Source organism: Vanacampus margaritifer, chromosome 11 (assembly GCF_051991255.1).
Source record: "Vanacampus margaritifer isolate UIUO_Vmar chromosome 11, RoL_Vmar_1.0, whole genome shotgun sequence".
Classification (NCBI taxonomy): Eukaryota; Metazoa; Chordata; class Actinopteri; order Syngnathiformes; family Syngnathidae; genus Vanacampus; species Vanacampus margaritifer.
The window spans coordinates 5,883,202-5,898,469 of record NC_135442.1 but is presented as its reverse complement, the minus strand read 5'-3'; the positions used below and the strand labels follow the sequence as shown (position 1 = coordinate 5,898,469).

At 37.4% G+C, this 15,268-nt stretch overlaps 2 protein-coding genes across 3 annotated transcripts in view; one reads left to right on the top strand and one right to left on the bottom strand.

The window, feature by feature from the left end:
- The window catches only part of scn1laa (sodium channel, voltage-gated, type I-like, alpha), a 30,158-nt gene extending 24,949 nt beyond the window's left edge, over positions 1-5,209 (bottom strand). For both annotated transcript variants that reach the window (XM_077579225.1, XM_077579226.1), the window contains exon 1: positions 4,924-5,209. The gene's annotated coding sequence lies outside the window, so the exon portion shown is untranslated. The remainder of the gene's footprint in view (positions 1-4,923) is intronic.
- On the top strand, positions 2,694-14,544 carry slc38a11 (solute carrier family 38 member 11). The gene is given in 12 exon segments (XM_077579227.1): positions 2,694-6,863; positions 6,947-7,067; positions 7,610-7,684; positions 7,774-7,908; positions 8,542-8,607; positions 8,688-8,794; positions 8,873-9,043; positions 9,045-9,120; positions 10,982-11,143; positions 11,213-11,325; positions 13,798-13,929; positions 14,030-14,544. Coding segments are annotated over 12 exon segments (1,410 nt in total). The 5' UTR covers positions 2,694-6,851; the 3' UTR covers positions 14,270-14,544.
- The last annotated feature ends 724 nt before the right edge of the window (positions 14,545-15,268 follow it).

Sequence of the window (15,268 nt, the reverse complement as noted above, 5' to 3'; positions counted from 1 at the left end):
ATATTCGTAGTAGGCAAAGTGTTTTTTTTATCTAAAGTAAGCAAAGCCGTCAACTAAAAATGAAGTGAAACGATCTGCTTTATTTCCTATTGTAAGTTAGGCAGTGAGAAATGTTTGAATTCTGTGGTGATTGTAGTTATTTAATGTTGACACTGCATCCAAAGTTTCTCCATAACATACGTCAGCTTTTTAAGCTGTCATTTTAGCACATCTAAGGAGATTCGGATAATAGATGATGTGAACAGATTAACCGTTATACAGGAAACACAAACAAATGAAAACAAGAGTAGATCTATTTTCTTTTCTTTTTTTTAGTTTCAAGCCTAGCTTATCTTCCCGAACATACAAATTATAAGCATACTCGTAACATCCGAACTGTGAGGCGGACATGCTAACCGCTAGCCCACTTTTGTGTCCGCTACTTTTAACAAATCTTCTAAATATTCCAAAAGTAACATCTAAGGAGATTCGGATAATAGGTGATGTGAACAGATTAACGTTATACAGGAAACACAAACAAATGAAAACAAGAGTAGATCTATTTTCTTTTCTTTTTTTTAGTTTCAAGCCTAGCTTATCTTCCCGAACATACATATTATAAGCATACTCGTAACATCCGAACTGTGAGGCGGACATGCTAACCGCTAGCCCACTTTTGTGTCCGCTACTTTTAACAAATCTTCTAAATATTCCAAAAGTAAAAACAACTGATTAGGAACATCAAAAATAATAATCAATATTAAGCTTCCCTTATGAGTAAGAATGATTGATCAAACCAGAGGCCCGAAGCATTTGCCTTTAATCAGTTATCAGAGGCCATCGTCTTAAGTAGCCATGATCTAGAGAGGGCACATCCAAAATTCCGACCAAGGGAGGTAAAATTAGACCTAATTACATCCTCCAACTCTCTCTCTCTCTCAGTGGATAAAATTAAGATTTGACATGACTATGATGGATCGCAGGTGAGACTTCCCTCCCTTAGCAGCATGAAAAGATTCATCCTCCTAATAGGCTTGACTGCTGTGATGTGTGAGGGAGCCCATTGCTCTATTAAATATAAATGCACTTCAGGCTGCAGCGCTCTGCCACTGAGAGCTTTTGCCTTGGGTTTAATAGTGTAATAGTATACTTCCACACTTTGCATTGCGAAGCAAGAAATCAATCACAAACAAAGCTGGTCAATCAAGTGCCCACAGCACTGGACGGCACATGTGTGACATAATCGCAGCAGCAGAGTGAGAGATGAAAATTTTCAATATGGATTGTAGTGTTTGTCAAAGTGGATAACAATGGGATATCCCAATATTTCATTATAACTTATGTAGAATGTTTTTTTTTTTTTTTTAAATCTGTATTGTATACTATATTTACATTGCATTTTATGTCATTTGTGTTGTGTATGTTATTGTGGGGCCCTCTCATAAGCAAAGTCAAGAGTTTATCCTAGTAAAAAAGGGTCAAGAATCGTAAAGTAGATATTCATTGAAGTCTTTATTATGTCTTCATAAAGACCATTTTCTAGATTAGCTACGATATTTAGCAACATGAGAGAAGCAAAATGTTAATGAATGTCAACGAAACGGACAGCATTGTACGCATGTGTGTATGTATTTATTTATTATTTGACAGACTTAATAATGAAACAGTTTTGTGTCTAATACTAATACAGTTTTGTGTCTGATGACCAATTATGGTCAATTTAATATTTTTTTCACTAGTTAATACTTTTTATTTTCCCCCACGTCGTCTGTTAATTTTACGCATTATTAACCAATTTAAAGTATTGAAAATAGCACGAGAACAAATCTATTAACTATCTTGGACACTTTTATTGTAAAACTCCGCCCCTTCCTCACTCCACGGGAGCTGTGCAGCATTATTTCGCCTCAAGATTGAAAAACTCATTTTTTTGTTGTTGTTTTCAGACGATACATTTGAGTATGCCTAATTTTAAAAATATTCAACTAAATAGTTTGCTATAATGCTGTGTTTGGTAACAAAAATTATTATTTTTTTGATTCCCTGAAAAGCAGTGAATTTGGCTATACGATTGTGCCCAACAGCGTAGACACAACTACTAATAAATACCTCACATGTGACTTGTGGGAAAAGCGTCAACGTGCTCTTTTCACAAATCCGCTACTTCCTGAACTCCATACCACTCTTTCATTTCCTGTCTTTCACGATCAGACAAACTGATTAATCCAGGTGTGTCTGGCCATTGTCGTCGTGGCTACTGAGGTCAGGCACACCTGGATTAATCAGTTTGTCCAATCATGAAGGACAGGAAATGACGGAGTGATGCTGAGTTCAGGAAGTAGTTGGTTTTGTGCAAAAGAGCCCATTGAACCTGTCACATTACTATTTCAAAAGAGCAAAAAATGGAGTTAACCTTGACAGGATGTTGACCCAATGAGGTCGACGCGTGCATCATTCGTCCGCTAGCAACTCATTACACTCCACTTGAGATACGCGCCGACGCTTTGATGCTTCAAATAGAGCCACTCCACTTTATCGGCAACTTGTCGGCATCACCGACTTGACCAAGCATCACCGTACGTTCAACATTCACAGGAGCGCAATGTACAGTCCTTTAATATATATATATATATATAATATATAAACTGTACGTATTGTTCAATGTACTGTATATTCTGTGTGTTTTTTTTTTTTAACTATCACCCTCTTGAAAATTCCCCCAGCCTGCTAGAATATAAAACATGCAGTGCAAGTGTTGAATATTTAACACAAATCCCTCATTTGGCGAGCAAATTGACCCATAAAATAGATGATCAGAAGTATTTTGGAGACTGCAGTGAGACGACGTAAGAACAATGTCAGTTACTGATGACCAATCACTATGGCCTGCGTCAACGCTGGCAAATTATTGTTGACAAGGAACACACATCTGTTTTAATAACGTGAAATGAATGTGAGTGTAGTTTTCGGACCTTCCTGCGGGGTTTGTTTGCGCTCGACAAGGTCCGTAATTGAATGCTAAAAGCAGAGTATACAACAGGAGAGTTGTTTCTTCATACTATGTATCTGCATAGGAGGTAAATTGGAAATTACAGTTTGATTCTGTATACACCCACCACCCAATTTATTAGGTACAGCAATATAATCCATTTTAATGACACCTTCACTAGGGATGTGTGATTTTGAAAACCAATCTAATTGCGCTAAAAAAAAAAATTACCCTCAATGTTATATGCAATTTTTTTTAAGGTGCACTTATCATGTTTTTTTTTTTTTTTTAAACAAACACTACTAGACTTTATTTTACTTTACTTTATTATACATAAATTATTTTATTTGGTCATATAGAGGCAAATGAACCATAAATTTATATAAAAGTTTATCTTCTTCACTTAGTTTTGTTTACTAGTAAACACTTTAAGTCTATACATTGACTAAGACAACTCCACACAAAAGCACTAGTAGAATGACTGTGTCTATATATACTAGTACCACTTTTGGCCTACTAGCACAGCATGCAATTCAATCTTACTAGTAAACTACTGTGTGCTGCACTAGATAAACTGCCAGGCCCAGTTAGTGCGTAATCTTATGGTCATGTACTAGTATTCTCTTTGTCCTTGCTAGTAAGACAATATACTCCACTAGTAGAAAAACTAGGGCGTACTAGTAGAATGGTCAAATAAAAGTTGTTTGAAAATGTATTCAATATCCTTGATGTCCAGCTTAAGGCCAATGTACTAGTATGCTCCTTTTCCTCACTTGTAAGACAAGTCAGCGGACTAGTAGAACGGCATTGCCTTACGAGTAATGTTGCCCCCCCCCCCCCTCCACAACTACATGTTACTAGTGAGGCAAAACTTCACTAGTTGACATCTGTGCTGTTGACACCCAATAATTTTATAATGTCACTGGTAGCACTAGTTTTGCCTCACTAGTAGAATTGAGTTGTGTACTAGTATGCCAAAGTTGTCCTCACTAATAAGGCAATTCAGTGCACTAGTAGAACAACTGTCTTACGACTAGTAGGCAAAACTTCACGGGCTGATAACTGCATGCTACTAGTACTACTTTTGATAGAAAATTCTGCTAGTCAACATCTACTGCTTCAATTAGTAAAATTATGCCAAAGCTGTCCTACTAGTGTACAAATAAACATTATTAGTTGTCTTACTAGTGAAGCCAAAGAGCATACTACTACATGGACATGAAATAATAAATGCGCGAATGACCTTCCGTGCACCCCTCTCGCTTTGGGTGGCAGCTAGTTGGACATTTATCTACGAAACTATAAAATAATGCGCTTTTTATGACAAACCCCGTGCAGGATGATCACTGTATTGAATCTGTAACCTCCTGCGGGACTTCTCTTAAGTGCTCCCCACCAATGCTTTGCCTGGTTGCAGACAACACGATTAAGATGTGGCTCATTTAGGGCGTTGGCGACGGGGAACCGCCAACACACGCTCCCCCACGCCGAGATGTTTGACGTGCCAGCTTCCATAGGCAACGGCGCGCACAGATGTCTACAGTCTGGCAAGAAAGCAAACAGGACAAGCTGTAATTGACGACAATCTAATAAGGCTGTTGACAGCCATGCAAACAGGAAGTGCTCCGAGCCGGAGTGTGGCCTTAGAACTGCTGCCATGCCCATTAACCACTGCACTATACTGCTCATGGTTGGACAAGAATCCCTTCGGAGGAGAGACTTATTTGTCACTTTTTTTTTTTTTCGTCTTCTAAGCAGGATAAGTAAACAGTGACCACAAAAAAAAAAAAATGTAGGAAGGGCTTGGTCAAACATAGCTGATTTATTACAATACAGCACATCTAATGTAAAGCAATAAACACAATGATACAGTATATTACAAATGTACATATAATAAAAAAATTTCAGATAGAGAGATAGATAGATCAAATAAAATCAAATTGAGATGTACTTACCATTAGTTTTCCATCATATCCAAATGACCGACATTCCAGAAAATGTCCTCTTTAGAACTTCAAAGACCCACACACAAAAAAAGAAAGAAAAATAAAGTAGTTTTTAAAAGAAACAAATAAGTCCGTGTTGGTAGCGCGTTTGCTTCCAGTGGTTGCCAAGAGGAAAAGAGACAATTAAAAAAAAAAAGAGAGAGAGAGAGAGAAAGAGAGGCAGAGAGAGCCTCTCATCCGCCCTGCGTGCGCCTGTCTGACTGCTGAACCTCTTAGCTTCCTGGGTACCAAAAGAGGGCAGAGACACCAGCACGACTCCTCGCGTTCTACTCCACTAGACTACTACGTAACATTTGACCATGTGTGAGTGCAAGACGAAATATAGATATCATCAAGAAAACATTTGTGATTGTATTTATTTATTTACATCGGAATGTCATGTACCTGTGGGAATAACTGTACTCGATTTGTCTCAAAGGCGACCAAATGAAGGCGTGTGAGGCAAGAAAGTGTGTAAAGTTGGACATTAGTTGCACAACGGGCGCTTTTTGCAGCGCTTTTTATGATTTAGAGGCGCTTCTCGAGACGTCATCAGTGGTTTTGTCGCCATCTGGTGGTGACAGCTGGTGATAACGCCAAAAAGTACTGATGTACACCAATGAGCAATATAAATTCAAATACAGTTGGGCTCAAGTGTTCGTACAAAAACGAGGTTTTATTAGCAAAAAGTAATGTTTTTGTTAGCCACTGACATTTTGCAGTTTGATCATTAACACTATGAACTGTACTTAAATAATGATCCAATGAAAATATATTGTACATAAAAGTGCTTTTTTTTTAATATAAAATATATATAAATAATGCATACTAATAATTTCTAAATAGGTAAATAAATGCACTTGAAAGTTAAACGCAATTTAATGACTGTACAAGACTAGATTTAAAAATAATAAACAGTGGAAGGCACTGTTTGAATAAAAAAATTCAGTGATTTTTTTGGGGAGACCACTAGAGGGAGCCTCCTACCACTTGATAATGCACGTACACTTTTGGAAAAAAAATATGGCACTGTACGTTACAGTACACCGAAAAAAAGTGGATACACAATATAAAATGACCTGATTATTTTTAACACCCTGACTTTTATTCATGTGACTTTTATTAACACAATCCCTCCTTCCATTTTTTTTTTTTTTTTTAATTCAGCTGTTAATAATTGTTGGTACCTGAAAATGTGATTTCAACATACTGAGTTGATTATTTCTACCTACATGCCTCAATTCTATGTATTTATTTATTACTGTTTTGTAAATACTTTCCTGTTTCAAAAAGGTTGTGATGTATAACTAAATGACAATAATGTAAAATATACTTGGTTAAAATTGAAGATGCAACTCCCCTGAAAACAATGATCTCATTGTGTTAATTCAAAACAAGAGTTTAAAATTAAACGAGTATTGCTTTAAAGGGATGCAATTAATTTACATAATTCCCTAAAAGAATGTTTGCATGGCAACAGGGGGGCTACACATGTTAACCATTTGTAATCGTATGGAAAAGTGTTTATTTGTTCATCCTCTCAATTCACATCATAATTCTCTCAGCGGGGAAACACTTGCCCTTTGTCCCATTAGTCCTCACATTGATCCAATTATTTCCCTTTTCTGAGCTGAAACAAGCGGTTGTCAAAATTACAATACATTTTCATCATTAATCATTTAATGCCAGATTTCCGTGCGTGCTCTGCGAGGTGACGTCTTGTTTGGCCTCGGTTGACATTTCAATTCCGCTCGCAACCTGCTAGGGGCGCTGCAGAGACGTTTTCAATCTCTCCAGCGGCGTTAAAAGGGACGTTTTCCCAGCATGAGTGACATTTTCTCACTCGAGAGACTCAGACAAGCAACAAAAGCACCATCACGGACCAGCAGGTGCTCCCAATGGCTCAGCAGGTAAGCTTAAATAAATACGACAACATAGACTGACAGAGCGCTTCCTGCCTTAGTCGCTGCTTTGTTTTTTTTTTACTTTCCAGATGAGCGATGAACAAGGAATCACTTTAATTTCCTCACAAAAAGCCACAAGGGATGCAAGATATTCTATGATATCTGCATGCTTCAATTTTGTCAATTCCATCATCGGATCTGGGGTCATAGGTAAGATTAAAAATGTATTTCACAACTTGTTCATTCATTTATGTGGTTTTTAATAGTTATTTATGTGATGCTTTTAAAAAATATATATATTCAGTATACAGTACTAACTTGGTTTGTAAATACAAGCTTGCATAACATTAAGACTGTTCGAGGTAAAAGCTCCTGATCATATGACCAGCGCCTGTTCGGCCCCCCTTTAACTCTTTCATTCCCCCCAAAATGTGCTGAATTACTGCTGAGTCACGCAATCTCCGTGACCCCAGTTTAAGACAAATAGCAGCAGCACTGGGATTCAATGTATGCACTATTAAGTTGTGGTTCAAACAACTTTTTAAACCTGCTGATTTGCCCCATTCTGACAACAGTAATTACATTCCTAAAAAAACAACGCTGGAAGCAGAGAAGTAATAATAAAATTGATCACAAAGGTTTGTCTGTACATATTTAGTCACACTGCTATTTCCAATTGCTATGAAATGAGTTAGTCAACTCAATATAACAGAATATTTGTTTGTAACTCAAGTATTTTCATTTCACGCCAGGTTTACCGTACGCGTTGAACCAAGCAGGGCTCCCTTGTGGCTTTTTGCTTCTCATCATTGTTGGGTTCATCACAGGTGAGCGAAATGCAACGTTTTCCACCTTTATAAAATGTTCATTTTGATTCATCAGGCTGGTGACGGTATGCTTGTGTGCATTGTTGCAGATTACACGATCATCCTACTCATTAAAGGAGGCAACCTGTCAGGGACAAACAGCTATCAGTCGCTTGTCCAAAGCACATTTGGTTTTCCGGGATTTCTTGTTTTATCGGTGCTGCAGTTTCTTTATCCCTTTATTGGTAAGTCGCGTTGTTTAGGCCAAATAATTCTTTGTCCAGTGGAACCTAGTAGGGGTGGGAATCTTTGAATGTCTCACGATTTGATTCAATTCCGATTTTTGGGTGCACAATTCGATTTTCGATTATGAACGATTTTTTGATTGAAAATGATTTGACTGACAATGATTTTTGCTTCAATTTATCAAGGAATCGTCATGATTTACTCCAGTCTGACTCGCTAATGCTAATTAGTGCTCTACTCGCGGCACATTTATCACTCAAAAGAATGGCTCCACGCTGCAAAAAAAACTACTTTTATTGGAATAACTTGATCGTAACTTTTTCCTTCTACTCTCTAATGTGGCTACAACTTAACAGTGTACCAGACTGCGTGGAACCACACTGCCCCTAAGTGGCCAAATCGGGTACAACGTGAACAGCGCTCCCAATAAAGGCACACGCTAACAACGGGAAGACAGTATAAAATAATTTGAATAAAATCGATTTTGGGACATTTAAAATCGATTCTGAATCGTACTAAATAAGAATCGTGATTCTTATGAGAATTGATTTTTTGGCACACCCTTAGAACCTAGCGTCAAACGCTATCCATTCTAAGATGCCGATTGATTCTGGACGTATTTCTTTCCCCAGCCATGATCAGCTACAACATAACAACAGGGGACACACTGACCAAAGTATTCCAAAGAATTCCTGGAGGTACGCCGCCAGTATTCCAGTTTATCCAATTCAGGCTTGTGCACAACTCAAAATGTGTTTAAAATGTCTTTTGTCTGCAGTTGGACCGGACCACATCGTCGCCAACCGCCATTTTGTCATTGTGATGTCCACCGTCTTATGCACGCTGCCTCTCTCACTTTATCGAAATATCGAGCGACTGGGCAAGGTGAGTGCATTTAGAACAGAATTCCAAGTGTCATGTCCATGTTTTCGTTGCCAGTAAATCATCCATGTCTGTCATCAGGTGTCATTCATGTCAATGATACTGACTGTAATCATCCTCATCATTGTCATCATCAGAGCAGCCACCTTGGGACCGCAAATGTATGATGACACAAAATGTTTCCGTCCATTAACCATAATGATATTGCAAAGTGAGAATAAGATGGCAACTAAACACAAATGTGGCTTCCTATTCTAGTGCCCCGGTGGAGGACGCGTGGGTTTTTGCAAAGTGGAACGCATTTCAAGCAGTCGGCGTCATGTCTTTTGGTGAGTTGCCCTGTAAAAAATATATTATTTTTTGGGGGGTAGGAGGAGACCCGAGGAAGGCGTCTATCGAAATTCTAACACAATCTGCTTCTTCCTCTGGTCGTTGAATCGGTGGAGGCTGATATCTGTGGATCTCACTCGGCTTCGTCTGTCCTTCCTTCCTTTCCTCAGTCTCTCCTTTGGTCCCTTGAGGTCTCCCTAATTTGTTGGAATTGAGATGTTTCTGAAAGACTCTGGTTGATAACCCGGTGGGTAGTAGGTAATGTCTGGACGGTGCTGGATTTCACTTTCCTTTCTTTTCTTTGATCCTTCCTCGGGTCTCCTGACAACCTCACGACTCTAGCTGGATTCTGAAGTATTCGGTTTAGGTGAACGGTATGGGATTTTTAATAGGTTTTGGGTGAACTAATGAGTACACGCGCACATGCACATACTCACCCACATACAAAATAATTTTTTTTAAAAAAAGAAGGGAAAAAAAGAGAGAGCGCAATGACGATGACATGTCAAATCGGTAAAATTACCGAATGAACAATACTGAGCTCTTAGAAAAAATAAAAAAAATAAAAGGAGACCCGAGGAAGGATCAAAGAAAAGAAAGGAACGTGTTGCCAGCCCCAGAAACTTCTAAATTCCAACAAATTAGGGAGACCGCAAGAGACCAAAGGAGAGAGTGAGGAAAGCAAGGAAGGATAGATGAACCCGAGTGAGATCTTTGCTATTACCGATCCCCAGTGCATATTGTGCATCCACTGTATCTAGTTGGCTCCTTGCCCTGATAAGGACATTGAATGTTTTGAAAAGAAACACAACTCTATAACCACTTTGAAATTGCTGTTCGACAATCAGTGAAACTCGAGACAAAAAGCACGTTATTCCCTTACAGAGCGTTTCATTCACTATTGTTTTTCAACGCAAATTCTGCTATCGTCACTTGGGCCTCAAGGAGAATAAAGGCCATGAAACAAATGCATTGATGATAGAACATTAATTTATGGGATTTGCTTGCAGCAAGGAGAAAACAAACAACAAATTCCTGCAAAGAGAACACAGGCAAAAATAGTACTCTGAGATCGGCAGTGGCTGGCCTCAGGAAAGACGTGGTTTGACAGATTGCGATTTAAACATCAAGACAGAAGATATCGAAAACATGTGCAAAATCCCCTCAGGCGTCAGGCATAAAAGCAAAAAGTGTGAATTGTAGCGATATAGCGTAAATTATTATTATTTTTTAACCATTTCAGTTGGTTTTTTTTTGCTAAAACGGGTCCCAGCGGCACACTCGAACCCCAGCATGAGTCACGTGCCTCCCACTATATAAGAAATTGAGCGACTCAGATGCGTTCGCATCAGCCGTTATCCGGCATCTTCCATTTTAAGTTTGTTTGCCAACGTGGTTGATTTAGAGTGCCTGGTTGTCCGCCGTGAGTGCACGCACATCATATAGAGAGTGACAGAATAAAAAAATTAAAAAGTCACGCGCTAGGCTTAATTTTTATTCTTTTTTTTTTTTTTCTTCTTTTTTCCAGGAGAGCTCAGTATTGTTCATTCGATTTGACATCATCATTGCTCTCCTTTTTTTTAAAAAAACAAATAAATTAAAAAAAATTAATAAATGTTTTTATTTTTATTTTATTTTATTTTTTTTATATTTTTTTTATATATATACATATATATAACAATTTTTTCTTAATTTTTATTCTATGAAAACACGTTCCCATGCTATGCTAACCTCGTGAAATGAATTGACATAGTTAAGACTAAAACTAAAACTCTACTACTACTACTAGTAGTTGATTTGCACCACACTGAGCATCATTTGGAGTTGTGATTTCCTGCTCCCGATCCTGTTTCTCCTCAGCCTTCATATGTCACCACAACAGCTTTCTGATCTACGGCTCCCTGGAACAGCCCACGCTAACCAACTGGACTCGAGTCACTCACATTTCGGTCGGCTCGGCGCTGATAATCAGCGCCGCGTTTGCGGTGGCGGGATACGTGACTTTTACGGGCTACACGCAAGGTAAGGATGAACATCAGGGTGCCGGTTTTTGTCAGTGTCGCACGCTTGAATGCCTTTTCTCTTGGCTAGGAGACATATTTGAGAACTATTGCAGAAATGATAACTTGGCGACATTCGGCCGCTTCTGTTTTGGCCTCAGCATCATCACAACGTTCCCGCTGGAATGTTTTGTTACTCGAGAGGTAAGCTGTACTTTTCCATAGATTCATGCATTTTATTTATATTTAACATTTAGCTTGAATTCAGATTTAACATTTATATTTTGCATTTACAGTATATTCATATTAGAAATTAACATTTGACATTTATATGTATATTTATATTGGTAAATGTCCACAACAGTGTCTTTCAAAAATTCACATCAGCCAGCGAAAAAATTGGGCGGCCTCCACCCAATGCGCTGGGCATAAATAACCCAACATTAGCTCTGTCCTGTTTGGACCCAGAGCTGGGTTTACTATTTAACTAATTTGGGTTACTAACTGAATTTTTATTTGCTTTTAACAATTATTATTAACTCATTCACTGCCATTGACGGCTATAGACGTCAAAAATTCATTTGAACTATTTCTATTAGTTTAACGTTTTTTTCCACTTTTGCTAACAAGAGAATGAAAACCTAGAAAAAAATAATTGTAAACTTAGAACAGATTAATCGTTAGTTAACTAGTGAAGTCATGTGATTAATTACAATTAAAATTTTGAAGCGCCTGACGGGCCTAATTTAAAAAATGTATATTAAAAATAAGGGGCATTTCATCGTAATTAATCGCATGATAATTTTATATCTGTTATAAATGTACAATAAAAAAAAAATCTTGGTTTTCATAAAAAATTTAATGAAATGAAAAAAATGTTAAGCTAATAGAAATACTTCACATGAATTTTTGACGTCTATAGTCGTCAATGGCAGTGAATGAGTTAACATAAATTTCCTTGTTTACATGTACATTCACACTGTATAGTCAGTCATGCATAGTTTTCAAATCTTTATACAATGACCAAATAAAGAAAAATGGAAAATATTGGCAGTTCCATTACAACCATACAAATAGAGGGGAAGGAGGAGGAGGAAAAAAAAGGAGTAACGGGTAAGTCCACTATATGCTTAGTGCTAATACAAAGTCCCTATTGTGCACTTGTTTGCAATCCAGTATGTAACATGTTACACGTTAGCTGACATAGGTTGCTTATTCATTGTATTAGTAAGGCCTCAACCACCTGACGGTCACACATGTCAATGCTGCCGTGAGCGATATGTTCAAGAGACATTCGGCTCATCGTCTCCGGTGTCACTCACCCTCATTATCACCGTCATTAATAATGTTGTTACAGGGCACCTCCTTTTTATCTGTATAGAATCATGACTGGTCATACAGCAAAGAACATTGTAAATGTTAAAAATTATTTTCTTACTTCCCCCCCCCCCCCCCACACACACACTTTTGTTAACAAGAGTATGAAAACCTAAACATTTTTTAAGTAATCTTTAAAAAAGAAAAAGAAAAAAATTATTTTAAAAATTAGGGGCGTCAGGCGATTAAATTTTTTAATTGTAATTAATTGCATGACTTCAATAGTTAACTCACAATTAATCACAAATGTTATATCTGTTCTAAATGTACAATTTTTTTCCCCCTAGATTTTCATACTCTTGTTAACAAAAGTGGAAAAAAATGTTAAACTAATAGAAATAGTTCAAATGAATTATTGTAAACTGTATTTTTTGCCAAATCTTTAAAGTATGTTTTATTTTTTTTTAATTGAAATTGAATGAAGGAGCTCTGCTATATGAGTAGTTTTTTTAACCACTTGTTGGATCAGAAGCTTGACCCAATGCGATGGGTATAAATAACCCAGCATTGTCTCACCTTTTGGTGTCAGCATTTGGTTAGCTATTTTAGTCAATTTGTTGTTATTTGGCAGTTTTATAAGTACAGTATGGGTATTTTTTACCTCTTGTTGGATCAGAATCTTGACCCAACATGGTGGGTCAAATCCTATTTTTTTTACTCAATTTGGGTTAGTTTTAAACCAGCAGTTTTAAGAGTGCAGTATAGTTTGTTTGTTTTGTTTTACCCTTGCTGGGTGAAATCACTGGGTGAAATCCTCAACCCAATGCATTGAGTATAAATAGCCCAACATTGGCTCACCTTTTGGTGTCAGCATTGGGTTAGCTATTTTAGTCAATTTATTGTTATTTAGCAGTTTTATAGGTGCAGTATGGGTATTTTTTACCTCTTGTTGGATCAGACTCTTGACCCAACATGGTGGGTCAAATCCTCAATTTTTGTTTTACTCAATTTGGGTTACTTTTAAAGCAGCAGTTTTAAGAGTGCAGTTTTTAGCCCTTGCTGGGTCAAATCACTGGGTCAAATCCTCAACCCAATGCATTGAGTATAAATAACCCAACATTGGCTCGCTCACCTTTTTGGACCCACACTGGGTTAGCTATTTCACTTGGGTTACTTTTAACCTTGCAGTTTTCAGTGTGTATGTAAATAAGGGATTATTAAAGTAAAAAGATAAAGTGCAATTTTGGCAGGCCTACAGATTTGATGTGAAATGAGAGGAACATGCTCATTTAGCAACGAAGGAGAAGTAGTAGAAATGCTCCTTACTATTCACGTGTATCCACGCTCTTTTCTTCTCAGGTGATTTCAAATTCAATTTGTGGTCGGGAGCTTTCAAAAGTGGAACACATGTCTGTAACGGTGATCATAGTTACAGTTAGTGCAGCAATATCGTTGGCCTACGACTGTCTGGGAATTGTTCTGGAATTGAATGTAAGTCATAAATAACTCCCAATTGTTCTATGGAGTTTTATTTTTTTGTTAGATTATTATTATTATTTTTATCTCATTGATGTTCCGCTTAACCAACCAGGGAGTCGTGAGCGCCACACCGCTGATCTTCATCATCCCTTCCGCTTGCTTCCTCAAACTCTCCCCTGGACGCTGGTATCACAGTGAAAACCTGATGCCCACCTTTTTGATTGCTTTCGGGGTGTTCATCATGATAACCGGATTGACGATGTCGAGCCTCAACCCTCAAGATTGTTCACACGGTGTGGAGATGTTCTACTGCGCGGATGCCAACGTCTCTGCCACTCCACCACCTTCATGACTGCAACTTTTGAGGACACTTAACACACTGAAATATATTTTTTATATTCTTCCGCTGGTTAACCTGTGGATCCATCTTTTGCCATTCACACTAATATATATATATATTTTTTTTAATATATATAGTAGCTACTCACAAATACTTGGGGATATTGGGATTTTTGGGTGTAATGTCAATGTTTCAGTACTTTTTGCACAACTTGCTGTTCTCCAACAAGGGGCTAAACAGCTAAATTTACAACCGGTGTATTTTTTAAAAATATATTTCCACTTCTATGTCTTTCTGTGGCGTTTCAAGTCTGTTTCTCTGTTGCAAGCTGCCACCCCTCACACCTGCAACCACTCTAAGCTAGATGTTTCCAAAGTGTGGTATGAATATCTCTAGTGGTACACAAAATAATCACTCATTACTACATCAAACTGTACACTTGTTATTTTAATCCAGTACAGTACATGTCAGTCAGCTGTATTTAACTATTTTATGTGCAATACATGTGCATTTAATATCTTTGAATGTTGTTTTCAAACATTTATTTAGGTACCATTTTTATTTAACTGTGAAATACTTTTTATTTTATTATTTTATTTGAATCTTTGAATATTTTTTTCCCATGCTATATTCAACCATAGTTAAAACTATGCACACTGTTACAATAATAATAAATTTAATTCTCAGGAATAAATCCATTGCCTTTTTTGATAACTACGTGGGCTTGTTTATTTTTTTAATTTTATTTTTTTAAATGGTTGATCAGTAGGGTAGAGTACTTGGAGACTAAAGTGTATTTTTGAAGGTGGCAAAAAGTTTGAAAACCGTTGCATTAAAAAGTTAAGAAAGAGGTAAATTAAGTCAGCAGTTAATGTAATGGATGTTATTTCTCCGTGAAATTTCACTTACTTTCTCAATAAAGGTTGGGAAACATTCATTTAGAGTAACCGGAGGGAGAGGGACAGGTCGTTTCCACTAGTTGCCACAAGGAGTCACTGTTGACACACAAAC